Genomic DNA, 21,143 nt, shown 5'->3' with positions numbered 1-21,143 from the left:
TATCTACCTTTTAGGTACAGACGGTGGAATGGAAAGAAGGGCTTTTTGGAGACGGTATCCCAGAATAATCTCTAAGCAGAACCCCTTGCACAAGATTATCCAGCTTTCCTTGACGGGTGCACGGGCAGAGAAGGCATTTGGTCCCTGAGGTAACGTTTACTTGGGAGGTTACGACAACGATGTGCACGTTTACAGCAATCCAGGTGACCGTGAGCGCAGGAGCACCCCTAGGACTGCGGCACCGAAAATACGCTAGCTATTCTGTCGTCCTCCCCGCTTCCACTCGCTGTGGGGATTGGAGCAGCTTCCGAGTCGCTGACACCACCCCTTCCCGCCTCTGGCTCGCAGGGAGCATGCGTTTCCATCCTCACTTCCTCTCAAGGAGGGAGCGAGAATAAGGTGACGCCCTAGCCGACCCGCTGACCGCTCCGCGTCACAGGAACTTCAGCACCCACGGGGCGGACAGCGCTTTCCTCCACCTGAAGACCTGAGTCCCGAGCGCCCAGAGTCTTTCTCATCCCTTTACTCCGGAGCCGCAGAGAGCTCCACCAGCTCCGAGCCCCCGCCACTCGCCCTCCCTGCGCCCGCCCTCCTAGCTCTTCCTGTTTTTACTCCTCCTTTTCATTCATAACAAAAGCTATAGCTCCGGTAGCCCGGCGCCAGGCTGTTTCTGAAGCCAAGCGTGGAAGAATGGGGTTCCTTTGGACCGGCACTTGGATTGTGGTGTTGGTGCTCCACAGCAGCCCAATTCAAGCTTTCCCCAAACCGGCAGGCAGCCAAGGTACGTGGACACTTTTCTGCCCACCTCCCTTTTATTTCGCCATGAAAAGGTAAAGCTTGGTGTAATCCGCGAGCTGTAAATCACCTTGCCTCATTTTCTGATCACGTCATATCCGTGCATATTGACAGAGAAATCAGTTCGAATTTAGAGCCAGAAGACAGATTTTCCTCCCTCACTTTTTACATGATAGAACAATAATATAAGTTGTTTTGAAAGATCTTATTTTGAAATTGGCAGGGGATGGCTTTCCCGCCTAATATATGGCTTGGTTTTTTTTGTTTGTTTGTTTTTTTCCTAGTCATCTTACAACCTTTCTCAGATATTCTATTCATAAAACGTGCAGTGTATGAAGAAAGCTTTTAATGTGCCAATAATACCAATCCAGACTATGCTCTGTCTAGTTGAAAACAGCTGGTAAACCAAGTGTTAGAACAATATGTTAGATTTCTGGTCAAAAAAAAAAAAGAAAAAGTGTAATTCTATTAACTCAGGAAATACACCAAGATAATAAGCAAGGCAACACTGATAATCATCGTTATTGGATAATCTTGATAATCTCTGTTAATATATATATTTGTTTCACAGTCATCCAAAAATATTTCTCCTTTTATTTTGAAAATTTTATTTAATGAGACATATTGTCTTTCCAATGAACAATTAAATTTGTATTTGTGTGTGTTTATTCTAGACAAACCCCTACATAATAGAGAATTAAGTGCAGAAAGACCTTTGAATGAGCAGGTAGGTCGGAAGTAAAATTATAAATGCTATTCCATTTTATTTTAGTTATCATTATTTAATGTAACTATGCCGCAAATTTTTAGCCATTTTGAATTCACAAACCTCAGGAGCTTAATAATAAACACTGAAATTATGATGGGAAATATAATTTTGGTAATTTTTATGTCCCAACAGTTAAATATAGAGTTCAGTATAATGCAAAGAGCTGCCTGCATAATAAGCCAGTAAGCGCAACATCACATCCATTCTATTGTAAGATTTCTTTATCAGAGATTTATCTTTTACCAATATTATCAGAGAGGGAATTAATATTTATAGACCATCTGCCCTTTATTTTATCTCATTTAATCCTTATGACATACTTTGAGATAGAAATTATTAACTACATCTTACAAACAAGAAAGCTAAATCCCATGGAGATTGAATTATTGAGCTGTCATATGTGGTAAGTGGTGGAGTAATGATTTAAAACCAGGTCTATCTCCTGTTTCTTTCACAGATTGCTGAAGCAGAAGCAGACAAGATTAAAAAAACATACCCTTCAGGTAATAAGAAATTACACTGATGTTAATTTAAATAATGTAGGCTATGAGAAGCTTAACTAAAACGGATGTGCCTGGTTTGGGGGCTTTTCTTCCAGAAAACAAGCCAGGTGAGAGCAATTATTCCTTTGTTGATAACTTGAACCTGCTAAAGGCTATAACAGAAAAGGAAAAGAATGACAAGGAAAGACAGTCCGTAAAAAGTTCTCCAAATGATAATAAATTGAACCTGGAAGATGTTGATTCAACCAAGAATCGAAGACTGATTGATGATTATGATTCTACTAAGAGTGGACTGGATCATAAATTTCAAGGTAAATGAAGAAAAAGAAGTTTTGCTACCTATTTTCTCTAATTTGGAGTTTCCCATTATGGGTTAAGAGAAAGTTCTATATTTTAAAAATATCTCTTACACACTTACAATCCTTTATTAGTCATGTCCAAAATTGAGATGAAGCCCAAACTTACTGATAATGTGCAAAGCTCCAGCTCCACAGAAGCCCAGATTTTATTTTCTCTTTAAAGCTTCCTTTACTGATGCTTTGAAAAACATTTAAATCTACTCTCTATATTTTATGTTATTGAATTCATTTTAACATTCCAATTTAACTATTAGTACAAGCAAAATATCATAATTCTCAAACAATTAAATCAACAAAATACCCCCCCCTCCCCAAGAGGAATATTCGTCACTCCCTTTTCAGTGTTCTCTTCCTAGCTATATCCTTTCTCCCTAGGTCATTCTAACCTTTCCACGGTTTCCGTTACCATCTATATCCTGATGTTTCATATCACTAGCCCAGAATGCTCTGAACTATAGACCTATATCTAGCTAACTACCGACTTATCTTCCCTTGGAAGTCTCAGATGCACCTCAAACTTAACATGTCTAAGATTAAATTCATAATTTCTGTACACCTTACAACTTAGCCCTCTTTCCTCTAGGAAAGGCACTACTATACATCCAGCTTTTCAAGACAAATCTATGAGTCAAACTATTTCTTTTTTTCTTTACCTCTCAAATTCTAATCCACCAGTCTTAGCAATTTTATCTCCTATGTATCTCTCAAAATCTTTTTCTCTATCCCCAATCACCTCCATCTTTTTCCAAGCTCCAATCATGTCTCATTTGAACTAGAGCAAAATCTTCCAATGGATCTTCTAGCATTCGCTCTGACCCTCTCCATCTTATCCTTCATGTAGCAGCCAGAGTGATCTTTTCAACACACAAACATGAGCATGTCTCTGTTTTGCATAAAACCTGTTAATAGATTCCCATTTCTCTTAGGATAAAACCCCAAATCCTTAACATGACTTCTACAGTCCTACATGGGCTGTCTACTTCTCTAGGTTCATCCAGTGCACATGATCTGATAGAAACCTTATTTCCTTCCTTCATGGCACTTACTGCAGTTTGTAATTTTACATCCTTGAGTGTGACTACTTCTGATTTATCTTTTTCTCCTAAACTCAACTGAAAACTCCATGAGAACAGAGACGGTGTAGTCCAAGTGTCTGGAGCTCGTGAATTTGTTGCATGGATTGATAAATGAACAAATGCACAAATAAAAGAATACATGAGGGAGTAAATTAACTATTGTACCTAGGCATTGAGGTCTTCCTCAGTGTGTCTTCTATTCTGAGTACTGGTGCTTAGGAGTGACTACAGATTTTCTTATGTGTCTTAATTCTTTTCCACGGACCACAAGAGAATTATACTGATTATCTCTGTCAGAAAACGACTGCCAATTAAATTTGACTTTTATAGGCTATTGTAGCCTGAGGAGAATTCAGAAGTGTGTTTTATATAGATGGCGTGGGGGAGATGGTCTATATTTTGACACATTTCATATTGTATACTATTCAGGGAAATGTTTTGGGGGTTTTTTTGTGTGAGGGTTTTGGTTTTGTTTTTGTTGTTGTTGTTTTGTTTTGGCTGTGCTGTGCATGGCTTGCGGGATATTAGTTCCCCGACCGGGGATTGAACGCGGACCCATGGGAGTGGAAGCGATGAGTCCTAACCACTGGACCACAAGGGAATTCCCAGGGACATTTTTTTTTTGAATTCTACTTTTTAAACTAAGACATTTGGGCTAGAAATAAATAGGCACTGGGCATAGCCCCATGAAAGATAGATTTAACCACTTTGATTGAATCGACCATTTGATTTAATAAAATAAAAAAATAGTCTAAAGTTTGTTTGACTGCATTTTTTGGTCAGATGGGCTGTACATGCAAACAGAGGCAGATCTGTTTGTGATCTGATCACTAACTTGAGCAACTTATGTTTAAATTGTTCAACATTTTATTAACATGCAAATAGGTTCAGAACTACCAAGTGCTAGTTTTGATGGTTCCAGGTTTACCCTAGGGGTCATTTTAAGTCCACTTGAGTATACAAAAAAGATTCTTGGAGAGAATGATATGAGTGAATTGCTGATTTTCTCTCATACCCTGGTAATGCTGGAACCAGAAGGTTTGGGACCACTCAGGTGACTAGAACCTCAGAGGTATGCAGACTTACATCCCAGAAGGGAGGGCAAGGGGCCTAACTTCTGCAGGGTGCTTTTATACCTTTAGGAAACCTCTAAATGGGCTTGTGCTGTAGGACCCACCAATTCTCCGTCTCAGTGTTTTCTACAGTATGTATGATTCAGGATTTTTGTAAGTTTCTTTTAGGAAATAGTGCTTTGTGGCTCCTGTGTGCACTCACCAAACAAATATTCATTGAGCAATTACTATGTATCAGTCTATGAGCTAGACAGTAAGCTCTGTGCAGTTAGGGACCACATCTAAACTCCTTATCACTCTCTTTCCAGTCCTGGCCCATAGTAAGACTTTAATACAAATATATTGAATACATGAAGGCCAAGTGCCATATTAGATGCCTGGAGATTCAAATGTAACTGAGCAGATGACAACTTTGAACAAGGCCCTTTCGCATCCACTTAGAGTTGTAAATGCTTTAAAAACTTATAAATATTGAACTCATGTCTGGTTTCCCTCTGAGGTCTGTATAGGAGGGTGAAACACCCCTTCACGAGCAGTAGAGAAGCCATTCTGAGTAATTCTGTCCATTGTAGAGGAGCAGGGGAAATCACTGGAAGGCAAGGAGCATTGCCCACCTGCTCAACTATCAACCCCATCTAGCGAAGCTCTGCTAGGGGAGCCTGAAGTTCCTGGCTCAAGAGAATACAGCATTGCAGAGGAGGAAGCTATTTCTTCAGAGTGTTGCTAATGTTCTTCCTGTTGTGAAGTAAATGAACTGAAAAACAGTCATCTCATTTATTTTCCAGCTTCAGCAGGCAACCACTATTCTTCCTTTTTCAGATCCCAAGGGATAAGTGGGAAGGGAAATAAATGCTTCCACCTCTGCATAGACCCAGGGAAGTGTCTGCTCCACATATTCCCGAGAGTCTGACTTGCAACCCACAAATGGAAAAATCAGACCTAAGTGATAGTGAGTCTCTGCTCCTGAAAAACATGGGTGATGAGCCCAATTTTCAGTCAGCCAGGAGGGGAACTGATTTTACAGGGTTTTCTAAGGGACTTTTCTGCTCATTTGTCACGCTGGTACACAGGACTCAAAGGGCTCACAGCTCATGGGTTGGCCAACAATTCAGCAATCATATACTGTCAGAGAATTTCCAGCCCTCTGTGTGTACTCACCCTGCTCATTTTCCTAAGCTTCTTTCCAAACAGCAAGAAGAGGATATTCTGCCTGAGGCTGCACATACTTCCAGCTTCATAGAGTCTAGAAGAAGTCTATGAATCCCCAGGAGCTATGGAAGAAAAGGAGAGAATCAGAATAGAAATATGTACTAGGTTCTTCTTTCTTTGAGTGAATATCAGAATTATTAGGGTAGGATTTGGCTAGGGATGCAATGTCTATTTTCTCTAGAAGATAATTGTAGTTCCCTTATTTCAGGTACAAATCTACGGTTCATAAAACTACGTTAACTTTCATACGATACTTTGCAATTTAAAAGGTGCTTTTACATCTTATTCCATTTGATCCTCACAATCCCATGAAATAGATACTCTTTTTAACTTCCTTTACAGTGGTCCAAGGATATATAGATAACAAGAGGGATCACTGGAGCTAAATTTCTGATCTTTCCAAGCTGCCTAGAAGTGACAGGTTAAGTGCCTTGTAAACTTGCATATATGAATATACTGTTCCATGTGGTATAGATTGGAAAAGACCAGTTAATTCCTGGGAGTGCTCTGTGGACATAGTGCAAAGCGTCCTTGCCACCAACCCTACTGTATCCGTCCTTTCCCTCAAGAAGGGCCCTTGCTTTAGTCTGGAGTAGTGCTGCCAAATGTATTCCCAGGAAAGCCAAGGATACATATCTGCGAGCTTCTCTGCTGAGATTTACATAGATTTACATATTGCTTTGTGCAAACCTGTGATCACATTTCAAAAGCTTAAATTCCAGGCACATAAAATAAGTTCCCCATTCTCTGGAGAAAGAGGCTTGTCACATTAAGCTGCCTTACATAAAGGTGCCCTGACACATACTCACAAGTAAACAGTTATTCCAGGTAAGTCATAAAATCTTCAGTACATACTCTCTGATTCTGTGTGTAAGGCAGGTTTCCCCACCCCCAGCCCAGGAATTTGCCTGCAAAGGGAGTACATTAATACAAATCTACTCTTGTGGGGAAATGGAATATCAAATTATATAATATATAGAAGGGTGCTTTGAACAATACTGCATACTATCTAACAGTATTTTACTTTTTGTACTATTAGTGCTAAAAACGGAGAGGCCTTTTGTGTTATTTTCACATCTTCCTCCTATAATCACATAAGCAGCTTTCAGAACTTCCATTATCATCCCAGGTTCTTAACTTGAAGTCAAATTTTATTTTAAACCAAGAGTTTACATGGACTAAGCACCACCTTAAACATATTCCAAACATATTTGAGTGTACAAGATATAGATTATAAATCTAATGTAATCCAAGAAATAGGTCTGTGACCACCACAACGTGAAGTTGTGATTGCTCTGTCTAGATGATCCAGATGGCCTTCATCAACTAGATGGAACTTCTTTAACTGCTGAAGACATTGTCCAGAAAATTGCTACCAGGATTTATGAGGAAAATGACAGAGGAGTATTTGACAAGATCGTTTCTAAACTGCTGAATCTTGGCCTAGTAAGTCATATGCATGAGAATAAACCAAACCTTAGGTTGGAATATGCTAAGAAGCCAAGCCACTTCATTCAAAGAGCCAAATGTTTATAACGCATCTACTTTATACCAGTCACCATGGGTCTCGAGGACAAGTAAGACACCACTCTTTCCCTCTAGGAATTTATGGTTTATCAGAGGCACTAGACAAGTACGCAAGTGCTCATGATGCTAGGTGCATAAGAACCATCTGAGTGGTTCAGTGTGCCAGAGGGTGGATTATATCCAGTTATGCAATAAGCAAAAGCTTCAGAGGAGGAGGTGTTTGAAGTGAGCTTAGAAGGATGGTTGGGATTTAACCAGCAGAAGTTTAAAAAAAAATGTGTTAGATGAGAAGGAAATAAGATGTGCAAAGCCACACAATGATTGGGAAGCCCTAAGCAATTCAAACTGACCCTGCCCCAGCTTGGCTCCCAGATACTAACACAGGCCTGGCAGGCTTTAGGAGAGCACTAAATTTGCAGGTTTCAAAGGTTACCTACTATGACCTGCAGCTGAGGACTGAGAAACAACCCTCAAGTTGTTTCTCAAATTAAGTATTCTGTGGGTTCCAACAGATAGGACTGATGCTTGCACAATGGGCCCAAAGACACTTCCCAGGAGTGCTGAGCAGTTACTGTGAAGGCCAGCATGTAGTAGAGGCATAATCAAGGGATGTTCAGAAGAGGGACCAGAACATTCTCTAGTCTTCTAAAACTATGTGTTCAACTAAAGAGTTCAGTCTAGAATTTTTTTTAAATCACAAAAATGGGAATAACAGTTATATGTTTTGACTCTTTATAACAGATCACAGAAAGCCAGGCACACACACTGGAAGATGAAGTTGCAGAGGTTTTACAAAAACTGATCTCTAAGGAAGCCAACAGTTATGAAGAGGAACTCAATAAGCCAATGAACAGGACTGAGAGTCAGGCTGGAAAAATACCAGAGAAAGTGGTATGTATATGCAAATGTATATGCATCTATTATGTATGTGTATATGCATGTGCATGGATGTGTGTGTATACTTGTATTTGTATATAATTAATACAATCTGTGTATAATTAGTACTTCAGTTTGTGCCAAATAAGAATTGGGGTATGTGACATTTTTAGCCCACTTAAAATATATACATTAATGAAATACCAATGAGTTAAAAGATCTAAATGAACTCCACTTTGAAAATAGTATAAAGATGCATGTTATATTACATAGTAAAGATTATGCCTTATACCCCAGAGTAAAATAACACATAATATTATGTGAAACGGTTATTTCACATAACAATTCATATAATCACAGTGCACTGGATCCAAGTATTTCACAACAGAAGTTGGTATCCAACTTCTGTTCACAGTGGATGTCATCATCTGCTCCCAAAACCCCAGAAAAGAAACTTGGGCTGATTTGATCCTTTTCCACACCAGCTTTTATATTCCTCAGAGCTAGTTGCCTCATGCTGCCTCTCTGTCTACCCTGTGTCCTCCCACCTGCTCCTTCCTCTTTCCATTGGCTCAGAGGTCTGTCTGTCATCCTTTACTTAGACTTGCCATTCACTTGTCCTTGTCCTTGCTGGACTCCTTGCCTCTTCATCTTTTCTTTGGCCTCAGCCAAACTACTAAAATCATTCTCTCCTCCTTGAATTCCTTTTTAAATTTCTAGATGGAGCTAACTATAGGAGGATATAAGAGGATATCAAACTCCTCACCTCTCCTTTCATTTTCTCCACCAGAGCTCCCATACCCCATGCATGGCTCTCCAACATCCTATCCCAAATACAAGGAAAAAGGGTATATAGACCTATGGTCCTATTTTAGGGAAGGCTAGAAAACAGAAATTGGTATGGATTGTTTTTGTTTTGTTTTTTACTGCTAGCCAAAAATTCTCCTTTGTTCTCCCTAATTCCAATCCCCACCATCTGCCATTTTGAAAAACAGCTTTTCAAGATCCACCCACCCTAAAAAAAAACTATCTAGATTTATCACAGAACTCATGGCTTTTACTCAAACTTACCAATCTGAACCAAAACTGACATAGCAATTTTCATGATCCTTCACTCCCATTATATACTCCTTACTTCCCATCTCTAAAATGTCCATATACTTGACCTGCTCACTCATATTATCTAAATGCATAAATGCAAACAAAATATTCTTTCAGTAAATGTTTATTGAGGTACCACCTATGTACCAAACACTGGGGATAAAATGCTCATTTAAAAAGATACAATCCCTGCTCTCATTATGCTTAAGGTCTAAGGGAAGAGGTAGATGGTCTTCAAATAGTCACGTATTTTATTTTATTTTATTTTTTTAATAAATTTATTTATTTATTTTTGGCTGTGTTGGGTCTTCGTTGCTGCGCGCAGGTTTTCTCTAGTTGTAGCGAGTGGAGGCTCCTCTTCATTGCGGTGCGCGGGCTTCTCATTGCGGTGGCGTCTCTTGTTGCAGAGCATGGGCTCTAGGTGCACGGGCTTCAGTAGTTGTGGTATGTGGGCTCAGTAGTTGTGGCTCGCAGGCTCTAGAGCTCAGGCTCAGTAGTTGTAGCACACAGGCTTAGTTGCTCTGCGGCATGTGGGATCTTCCCGGACCAGGGCTCAAACTCGTATCCCCTGCATTGGCAGGCAGATTCTTAACTACTGCGCCACCAGGGAAGCCCAGTCATGTATTTTAATTGTGACTGCATTAAGTACTCTGAGAAAAGAAACATGGTTCTACTAGACCTCATAAAAAAGGAACCTGTCTTGGACTTAGGCTTGGGGAAGGCTTCCCAGAGGAGGTGACTTGAGCCAAAAACTGAAGGCTGAATAGGAGTTAACTTGTGAATATGATAGGCAATATGTAGAGAAGGATGTGTGGAGTACCCAAGTAACTGAAACAAGGACAGTGTGGCTGCCACACAGAGAGAGCAATGAGAGATGAGACTGGGGAGGTGGACCCAGGCCAGATCAGCAGGGTCTTATCAGCCATGTACAGATTCTGATCTTTATCATAAGAGCAATGGGAAAACAATGAAGGATTTTAAGCAAAGGACTTACATGATCATATTTTTAAAAAGATAACTGGCTACAACGTGGAAAATGCAGGGTTGGGAATAGATTGGAAGGTGGGTGGTGTACCAGTTAAAAAGTAAGAAGTGAAGGTAGCTTGGACTAGAGTGGGGCAGTGGAGAAAGTGAGAAATGTACAAATTTGGGATAAATTTAGACAGTATGGCCAATAAGGCTACTGATGGATCGAATGCAGGGAAATGAAGAGGCAAGAAAGGCTCTTACATTTCTGTCTAGTTCACTCAGTGGAGAATGGATCATTAAGATAGGGAACACTGGACACACATCAGGTTTGGGAAAAAGAGTCTTGTGTACCCTCCCAGCCAGCGTTTAAAATGTCACCCAGGAATCACTAAGGTATGATTGCTCTGCTAGCATTAGACATTGTGACAGGCTTTCCTGTATCTTGGCACCATCCCTCTTGGTAGATTATATAAACTCAAAGCTCCCCTCCTTGGTGAAAGGCAGTTTTATGAAGAAACACTCATGAGAACTAGTGGAGGGAAACTTGGCCAGGGCAGGAACCTGTCTATTCTCCCCTGAGCAGGAGCCAGGGTCTTCAGGTAAGCACCTGTCTCTAAATCCCAATGATCTTCCCATGTAACTAGATGCCCACACGCCTGCAAAAGAGTTTGATCCTGCAGGAGCTTACAAAGGAAGAGATATTCTTGCACTTCAATTCAAGCGCGTCACAGAGGAAAGAATCATCCTGGATTGTCATCAGTTCTAACAAAAATGTTTATCTTGTATTGATTTTTCCCCCACTGTAGACTCCAATGGCAGCAATTCAGGATGGTTTTACTAATGGAGAAAATGATGAAACAGTGTCTAACACCTTAACCTTGACAAATGGCTTGGAAAGGAGAACTAAAACCTACAGTGAAGACAACTTTGAGGAACTCCAGTATTTCCCAAACTTCTATGCACTACTGAAAAGTATTGATTCAGGTAAACATTGTTTTCTGACCATGTGGAACAGAAACAGTAATTCCAGGAAATGTGTGGGTGGGGTTTTTTTCTTCCTGTTTTCAATTTCTAAATTCAACCATCAATGACGTATATTATGGCCTCAGGGAAAATAGTTCACATTGATTTTTTTCAAAAGAAGTGTACTAGCCATGGAAATATTTAGGAAAGGGTAATCAGGAAAGGTGGAATTTCTGGATAATTTAATCTTCATGTTAACAGAGGGTTCATTTATTTGTTCAATAAACAGGTATTGAACACATGCTGTGTTCCTGGGATTGTAGTGAACCTTGTACCGATATAGGGATGAATCAGAGTGTTCCTGGCCTGACCCAGTTCAGCCTCAACTTTTATTGCAAGTCTCTTTTCAAAAAGGCTTTATTTTCCTCTCTTAGTAAGAACAGTGTATGGAACATAATTTATTATTTTTAAATGATTCAGAATTTTGCTTTTTAGATATTTTCAACTTGTCTTCAAATGAATTGAACTAAACATTGGACTAATGAAGGTCAGGAGCCCATAACACGCTTGGGAAATGTTCTGCTTTTTTTTTAAAAAAAAAGTCCTTAATGTGTTGCTCTCTTTTCTTTTTTATGTGCACCAAAATAAGTTGACTGAAGATTTCAGTTCATGTTTATTTTTGGTTAATCTGCAAGGAGGATAATAATGTGCCAATTTTCTGTTGTTATTGTCCATATAGCTGCCCTGCACTGCCTTATAGCTTTTCTTCTTCCTGTTTAAAGATTCATCGCCAGTTTGAACATTTGTAATAAAGACTTCTGTAATTGTAACATCTTTCCCCAAGAAGTGACCTTAGAGTAGACTTCATTTCTGGGGAACATCCTTTTGTCCTTCAATCCCAGACATTGGCCAGATGGCACCAGCCCCCCTGCTGGTGTCTGCAGGGCTTGTACATCTTGAGGGTCTATTCTTGCCCCACTGGTTGGCAGATACCCAGCTCAGAACCTCTGTCATCCTGGTGAGTCACTTCTTGTCAGTGAAGTGTATCAGCATAATACCAAATATTTATATGGATGTGACCTTGAGCAAATAATGTGATTGCTGAAGTTATTATTTACCTGCCCTTTTCCAGGATTTCTCTCCCGCACCTCTTCTCCCACCTTCCTCTCTCCCAACTTTGTGACTTTTGTGGTATTTTTAAGATTCCACTGTATGGAATATTCTTTATTTTGTGTGTTTTTATCTTTCAGTTTCCTTGACCCCATTCCTTATTGCCTTTGTTTTTATAGACTTTTAATTTAAATACTTACACTGAGGTCTTTGATAGTACCCATCTTTTTTACCCAGGGTCTGAACCAATTGAGAAAACCAAAGTATCTTTGCTACTGATACAGACCGGGTTGTAGAATGTAGCTTGGTGTGAGAGCCAGCAGTGGGCTTGTCTACTCCCTACCCCCAGTCTAGCTCTTGGAACAGCCAATCCTGGAAGAGTTTGAGTCTGCATAGCAGGCACATTTTTCAGTTCCCTGCCTTCTGCTGTTCCAGGGGAACGGAAAGAAGAAAGATTCCAAATCCCCATCCTTCAAGAAAAGTAGACTAATGGCTGTTGGCTACCAACCTCATCTGTGAGGAGGATGAAAAAATGGGGGGAAAGGCTAGAAGTATGTAGAGAAAATCCTTCCTGGCAGCTGAAAGAATAGGGAAACAGTTCTCTAGCAACTTAGTTTTTCTTTCCTTCAAAAATGGAAATAGCTTTTTTTTTCTGATTTTAGAATTAATATAGCCACTGAACTATTATGGAGTCATTGGCCACCTTGTTCTATCAGGATACAGAACAGTATGTCAAATATGAAGTTTCCAAGAAACTGTTAGTAGTGGTTGCTTATAGGAAGTAGGAGTTGTGGGGAGGGAGAGGAAGAGAATATTGCTTTCACTGTTTACTTCTGTACCACTGGAATATTTTCACTATATGCGTTTATTCCTTCAAATGAAATAAATGTTAGAAAGCAATATATACTACTGTTAAAAAGTCAACATTGCATTTAAAAAATAAAGAAACATGTGTGTCCCTATTTCAAATATTAAGCTTGATTAATGAAAACAGGTCATTCCTTCCCTCCAAAACATACAACCAGAGTAGAGAAAGGTTGTTGGGTTACCAGTCTTCTAACTTTCCTTTTGAGTTTATATTATCTCAGGTTGCAAACTGTCTCTATCATCTACTCTATCAATAAAATATTTTAGATTAAGGTAAACCGTTTTGGAGGAGTTATAATTACCCATTTCTGAAAAAGTTCAGTATACCTGTACATTGTTCTGTATTACCAATCAAGTCTTGGGCTTTTCAGAAATTTAATATATTTTAGCTAATAAATGGTTTAGCTGTATATGTAGGGAGAACTATTTCAATAAGATGCTGTATTTCATAAATGAACATTGAAAGATGAAGCTATACTCCACTAGTCTTTAAAAAATTATTTTGTCCTTTTATATAGAAAAAGAGGCAAAAGAGAAAGAAACCTTGATTACTATCATGAAAACGTTGATTGACTTTGTGAAGATGATGGTAAAATATGGCACCATATCTCCAGAAGAAGGCGTTTCCTACCTTGGTGAGAGTCCTACCTCTTTTGTTTTCACAGTGGTTAGTTTTCATTGTCCAAAATGAATGAGGGATTTGGCAACAATTATTTTACTAATTTGATAATTTATGCCAAAGTAGCCTGAATCATCTGGGTAATCAGAATTGCCCAGCTTGACAACGCATACAAAGAAAATTAACTAGACGTTTTCAGCTCTTTATATTTACAGATCCAGTTCAAATACAGACATTTCACCTTTGTTATATTTTGTCTTATTAACATTTTCTAATAATCTCGCCAGAGATAATATTATTAAAATTTGACTTTTTTTTTTCCCAATTGTGTTTGCATGGTTTGGGACAAAAAGAGTCTTGATTTTAACCAGTGCAGCCTGTGTGTGGTGAGGAGGAAGGAGCACTGGACTAGGCATCAGAAGTTCTGCTTCCTGGTCCCAGCTCTGCCTCAGACCAGGTCTGTCATGCTGGGGAAGGCACTCACCTTTCTGGACCTCAGTTTCTGTATCTGTGAAATAAAGGACTCTGTTACCTCTAACCGGGGCTGGTAAACTACTGGCCATGGGCCAGTCTGTCCCATCACCTATCTTCGTGTAGCACACAAGCTAAAAACAGCTTTTCCATTTTTAAATGGTTGGAAAAAAATAAAAATAATAGTGTTTTGTGACATGAGAAAACTACATAAAATTCAGATTTCTGCATCCATAATCAAGTCTTATTGGAACACAGCTGTGCTGCTTTGTTTTAGTGTTGTCCGTGGCTACTTACATGCTACCATGACAACACTGAGTAGCTGCATATGGCTGTCAAAGCCAAAAATACTTACTAACTGGCCCTTTATAGAAAAAGTTGGCAACGTTTGATTCCTTGAACTTTATAGATAAGCTTAATCTTTGATTCTGCATGCAAGTTGTTAAAAGAAGAAAAGCCTTTTGTTTTCCTGCTTGGTTAATCACCAAATACCATTCATCTCAGAAGTCCTTTGGGCAAGATGAACTCATGGCCCCTTACTCTGATCACTGATGCGGGAGGGAGAATTAAATGGAAGAGAAAATCTCATAGCATAGAGTAATCCAGAGTTGTTCTGTATAAATGCCATTTTTTCCTACATGAAAACTAGTTTTACTGTTTTTTTTCTGATTATAAAAGAACATATTTATTTAAAAAAATCAGTCAATGCAAAAAGATATTAAAAAGACAGTGAAAAAATCACTCATAATATATATATTATGTATATAATACATAATAATGTATGCACACATACACATACATACCTATGTCATTTTTTTTCTTTTATCTTATTTAACAAAAAATGGGCTCTAGTTACACACCATGCTTTGTGGCCTACTTTACCCACTTAATAGATCTAAAACATTGTTTCAAATCAATCATTGTTTCATATCAATACCCTGTGACTCATATTTCGCACTTAAGTCATTTATTCTATGGAAATAAATTAGAGATGCCGCAAAGGCTTGTGTGCAAACCAGGTATTTCCACTATTATTTATAGCTGTGCTGTCCAGTGTGATAGTCACATGTTGCTATTTACATTAACAGTAATTAAAATTAAGCAAAATAAAAAATCTGTTTTCTCAGTTGCTCTAGGCATATTTCAAGTGCTCACTTGCCACAGGTAGCTTGTGGCTACCATATTGAACAGCACAGAAATGAGTATTTCCATCGTTGCAGAAAGTTCTATTGGACAGCACTGGCTTATAGAAACAAAACAATAGAAATAAACTTGCTACCCCACAAGAGGAGACTATATAAATTATTAATTCTTATTTAGACTAAATTTTATTTTTTAATGTTTGCGTTTTTAATAATTGTATGTTTATAAATTGTGTTTTAAATATTGTTTACAAACAATATGTTATAAACTACTTTTAATAATCATAGTGTTTATAAACAATAAATAAATAAATATTGTTTATAAAGACTAATGATGGGGGAAATGTCCATGATGTATTATTGAATGCTTAAAGCCATTTAGAATATGACCTTAATTTTGGTGTTAAAAAATGGATATGCATAAAGAAAGAAAGTTGGGAAAAAAAAAAGTTAGAAAGAAATATACCAAAACATTATCTGGGCATAGTAAGTGTTATTTTTTCCTTACAATTTTCTGTTCATTTTCGTATATAACTTTTACAATCAGAAAATGAGTTGTATGTAGAGAATTTTTCTGTACAAGCATGTTGGCTTTTGACTGTCACTGCCATGAAGGTACACCCTCAGACCCTGAAGGGCTCAGGGGCAGCATGGGTAGAAGAGAGAGGATTAACTAATCTCCTCTCCTCCATCTCAGCATGTGACAAACAATGATCAGTGATCTACCCTTCTGTTCTGGTCCCAACAATGTATGGTGACTACGAAGTTTGCCAGCTGTGGTCGCTATCTCAAAGAAGAAAGCAGAATGTGTCACATAATAGGATATACTGATTTTCTTCTCAAAAAGGGGTGGGGTAGGGTAGAAGGAAGAATTTTCTTGGGGAGAAATAATACAAAGTAATAATGGACTCTTTATAGACAAATTGCAAAGAACTGCTTGTTTGCAAATAGCCCTGTCCTATTAGTAAGATGGATATGTGACTGGTTAAATAACTGAATACCAGGGTTGTGGATTCTAATTCATTGACTGCCTTGAGGTGGTCACAGTCTAGATTCCTATCTGGTAACACCTACAAGATGTTACTCCAAAGAGCAGAATTAGGACAAAGACAAGAATACAGATTTCAGCTTAATATGAATAGAGAAATTCTCGCCCTTAAGACATCTAACATGAAGGAGGTGTTAGCTAACCGTGGTAATCATTTTGCAGAATATAAGTGTATCAAATCAGTATGTTGTACTATACCTTAAACTTACACAATGTTCTATCTTAGTGAAAAAAATATTTTTTAAGACTAACAATAGAACTGGCTGCCTCGTGAATTAGTGAGAGCCCTGAATGACAGAAATCCAACTGTTTGGCTTAAGCGACAAAGGAATTTATTTCCTCATGTAACTGAAAAGTCCAGGGGTGGGGGTAGTCTGGCTTCAGGTTTGTGAAGCCCACCACAGTGTGAGGAATCTATCCCTCCCCATCTCACTGACTTTTTGTATGTTGATTGATTCCAGATAAACTGCTCCATTCTGGAAACAAGATGGCTGGTACAGCTCCAATCTCATATCCGCACAGTAGAGCAATCCTAGTGGAAAGAGAGCCTCTTTCTCTTAGCATTGAATCTCACTGGCCTGGCTTGAGTCATGTGCTCCTCCTTGAACCAATCACCATAGCCTGAGGGCTGGAGCAGCCAGGCCTGGGTTATTCAGCCACCAGTGGAGCAAATTTGCTGAGAGTGGGAGAGGTCTGGGTTCTCCAAAGGAAGATCAAGGTGTAGTTACCAGAAGGCGTTGAGTAGGCCCAAACCACAGTTGTCCATTATAGGCCTCAATCACAGTGGTCACAGAAATGTGGAAGGGACTTCTGCAGTTAACTGAGTAGGAAGCTGAACTTGAGGATCTCAAATTGTATGCCTTTCCATCTTGAGAGTCAATGAAATATAATCCATATCAAAGCCCCTTACTAGCAGTGCTAATATTGTGGAATTGCTGTTTGGCTATTTCTGGTGAGATTTAAACATTTTTAGGAAAACTTTGAAATGGTCTTTTAGGACATAAAATTTTATTTCTTCTCCTCCCCCCTCCAGAAAACTTGGATGAAACAATTGCTCTTCAGACCAAGAACAAACTAGAAAAAAATGTTACTGACAATAAGAGCAAGCTTTTCCCAGGTATGATTTATTTTAGTATTTTTCCCCCGACTTTTAGCAAAATTACCCTTTTGAGTGGTAAACCATGAACTTCAATAAACATTGATAAAGAATTACAGATTTCAAAAAGTTTGAAAACCTGAAATCCAACCATGGGATTAAGTAGCGATAACCTTGGCCAGTCAGCACAGAAATTTAATCCCAAGAAGCACTGAAAAGAAATGAGGACTTTACTGAAGCGGTGGCTGGTGGGCAAAGGTGAGAGCTATATCCCAAGTTGAGCAATCCTTCCTAAAATTCTCCTTTAGGTATCTTTTTCTCTCCCAGATCACCACTGTCCCTTACCCTCCGTCCCCTCCTGCTGCTCCCTCCCATACTCTCCCCTCCCAGCTCTTCTTTCTCCTCTGGGACAGTCTGTGCCCCCGTGTGGTATGATTTATGCCCTTCTCTTGGTTTCCTCACTTCTGCATCTCTACTCATCACCCTGCTTAGCATGGCGAACACCACGGAGCAGAGCCGTACAAAGGAGAATTTCAGGGATGAGGAAGGCGCAAAAAGAGAAAAGATCACCAACTCTTTTTTTTTTTTTTTTTTTTGGTACGCGGGCCTCTCCCTGCTGTGGCCTCTCCCGTTGCGGAGCACAGGCTCCGGACACGCAGGCTCAGCGGCCATGGCTCACAGGCCCAGCCGCTCCACGGCATGTGGGATCTTCACGGACCGGGGCACAAACCCGTGTCCCCTGCATCGGCAGGCGGACTCTCAACCACTGCGTCACCAGGGAAGCCCAAGATCACAAGCTCTTATACTTTAATTTTGTGTCCCTATCACAGAAATTATGTACCTATATTTGATAGAATATACAGCCCTTTAAAATGATGTTTTCAAGCAGTTTTTAATAACATGGAAACATTCTTCCATAATGATGCTAATGACAAAAGCAAGGAACAAAATTGTGCCATAAGTATGAAAAAAAATGCATCAAAAAAGTATATATATATACTACAACACTAGTAGTGGATGTTTAAGGAGACAATAACTGATTTTTCTTTTTTCCTATTTTTCTGTAGTAATAAACCTTTTACTGAAAAAAGAAAAAAGCTTATCATTAGACTGCTTGACATTCCCTATTTTACTGACTACAGGGATGCATTACCATTGTTTTCAAGGGGTTACCTACTTCAAGTTTTATGATTCTTTAATTCAATATAGGATTTCTAGAAGGAAGTATAGTTATTTTTAAGTGAGAAGTGAGCAAGCGTTATTATTGACAGCAAGGGTTCAATACTCTTCTTTGCATTAGGGTGACCAGGGATAAGGAGTATGAAGAAAGAGGCAGGAGAGAAGTCCAGCCATAGCCCCAAACCCTTAGGTGCTACTCTGAGTAACAGACTGTTCTTCAAAAACAACATCAAGGAGAGATGGGGCAACTACAGAGTTATTTTCATTTGGAATCAAGACTCAAATTTACTTTGGAAACTGACCTATCCCACTTGAATGCCAACACTGATTAAAATAAGGAGAATAATCTACACTCTAATATCACAGTGTCACAGAACAGAAAAAACGCAACCAGAATCCAGAAAGCTGGGGGTGGGGGGTGTTGGCCCAGCTCTTCTGCTAACTCAACGGGTGGCCTTGGGCACATCTCTCCCCGCTTTGGGCCTCAGTTTCCTCTTCTGTGAAATGGTGGGGAGGGAGGAGTCACACTAGATAATCACTAAGATCTCTTTCAGCTCAAAAAATGATCTGACCTCAAACTACACCTTTTTAATAAAATTTATTTCTACACTAGGAATTAATTAATAGATAGGAAATAGGGTTATAATAGTGCACAATCTGATTACAGTGCCATCAGAGAAGAGTCATGAAGAAACAGACAGTACCAAGGAAGAAGCTGCTAAGATGGAAAAGGAATACGGAACCTTGAAGGATTCCACAAAAGATGAGGACTCCAACCCAAGAGGAAAGACAGATGAGCCAAAAGGTATGGAATTGACAGCTCTACGTTGACAATGAAATTGGGGAAGCAAAAACTTTCACTTGAAGGGTCATCCACAAGTCAAGCCCCACCAAATCGGAGAAATTAACATCATCTGTATACAGAAGATTCAGCACGTGGTACCTTTATTTGAATAGCAATTTTTTTAATGGTCTTGAGTCTTCTGGAATGGCAAACTGGTTTCATCTTTTGATGGACTTTAACGTCCAATGGGCTTTTGCATTTTGGGAGGAACACTCATGACCATTTGTGCATTGTTCAATGTCCAATTTATGATCTTATGAATTTATTAAGCAATATTCATTTAAACGTAATTGACACTCCTCTTAATAGTCACATACTACTTATTTAACAAAGTCATCAAAATTTATGGATTTAACAAAGCAAATTTTCTTAATCATTTATACTGATTGCAATCTGACACTTTCAAAGACTTGATTAAAAATCATAAATCAAATATATTACATTTCCTTAAATAACCTAAATACCATAAAAAAGCAAACACTAAACTAGCCCAGTAATTATAAAACTTGTTTTTATCCTTATTCTTACACATTCCTGGGGTCAAATTTTTACTCAGCTCTAGTAAGTCTATATGATATAAATTCACATCTTCCAAGGTTTGAGAAACTTAACTATACCCAAAGAAAAAGTCCCTATGAAGTTGCAAGTTCAAAGTCATTAACCCTCTGATTTCAGGTCAGGATGCGGGACCTGGTTGCACAGTCCACTGTTTCAAGCCCCTTTAATTACAAAGCGTGCTGGTTACATCATAGAAAATTTATGTCTGTATCTCAGATAGATATTCTTTTTCTGAAACTCAGTATCTTTACCAGAAGCTGTGAACAGATGGCTTAAACCTACTTTATTTTTCGTCATGATATATTGAACTCTTTGGTATAACTGGAACCCTATTTATATCTTTTTCTGTATCTCATTAGTAGGGTCATCTTGAGGTTTCCTTCCCTGGAAGCTGAGGGAATGGGTCACTGCTCTCTTGGGAGAGGCGGTAGCAAGTGTGACATTCAGCTAATTTATCATCTGGAAATACACCACTGGGCTCCCTTTTCATTGTTTATTACATATAATCATTAGTGGCAGTGAACTGAGGGACTTCCCTTATTCCTTGCTGTAATATGATAGGAGACCACAAAAGCTGATCATGTTTATGGTATAGCTCTTAATTTTGAAGAGACTGCTTGGCCCTCATACAAGTTCCTAATCTCTCTTGCTCATACAGATAGAAACAGGTTCACATTCATACTTGATAATAGACCCATGCTTAACAGTGTCTATGTATTAAGTAGAAAAGAAAGAAGCTAGCTATGTATTTAATACCTTGTAACGTAATAACAGCAATAAAAGTACAAACTATTTCTCTCTTATATTACTACTCTCTTTGTTAACACTTTATATTAAATTTCTCCATTTATGTAAGTTGTTCCAGTTAATGATGATAATGACAACGATGATGATTTTTCTGTTTAAATTGGTGTAGCTTGGGCAGTAACCCTGCCTCCAAGTTTCTCCTTTGTCCTTTTTGCCCTGTACCCAGTGGTTTTAAAGCATCT

General features: G+C 38.9%; 1 protein-coding gene across 2 annotated transcripts in view; it reads left to right on the top strand.

Annotated features, from left to right (window-relative positions):
* The first annotated feature begins 277 nt into the window (after window positions 1-277).
* SCG3 (secretogranin III) overlaps window positions 278-21,143 on the top strand; it is a 39,015-nt gene continuing 18,149 nt past the window's right edge. Inside the window, exons 1-10 of one of the 2 annotated variants that reach the window (XM_027099799.1) lie at window positions 278-781; window positions 1,470-1,522; window positions 2,022-2,067; window positions 2,163-2,378; window positions 7,088-7,230; window positions 8,053-8,202; window positions 11,064-11,241; window positions 13,716-13,832; window positions 17,511-17,594; window positions 19,420-19,557. In XM_027099799.1, the coding sequence (XP_026955600.1) occupies window positions 691-781; window positions 1,470-1,522; window positions 2,022-2,067; window positions 2,163-2,378; window positions 7,088-7,230; window positions 8,053-8,202; window positions 11,064-11,241; window positions 13,716-13,832; window positions 17,511-17,594; window positions 19,420-19,557 (1,216 nt within the window). In that variant the 5' untranslated portion in view covers window positions 278-690. The remainder of the gene's footprint in view (window positions 782-1,469; window positions 1,523-2,021; window positions 2,068-2,162; window positions 2,379-7,087; window positions 7,231-8,052; window positions 8,203-11,063; window positions 11,242-13,715; window positions 13,833-17,510; window positions 17,595-19,419; window positions 19,558-21,143) is intronic. The other variant, XM_027099800.1, reaches the window with a different exon arrangement.

This window comes from Aethalodelphis obliquidens, unplaced genomic scaffold, assembly GCF_003676395.1.
Source record: "Aethalodelphis obliquidens isolate GAN/ISIS:26980383/991018 unplaced genomic scaffold, ASM367639v1 scaffold142, whole genome shotgun sequence".
Classification (NCBI taxonomy): domain Eukaryota; kingdom Metazoa; phylum Chordata; class Mammalia; order Artiodactyla; family Delphinidae; genus Aethalodelphis; species Aethalodelphis obliquidens.
Note: the sequence above shows the minus strand (reverse complement) of the source record. Positions and strands in the feature narration are given on the sequence as shown.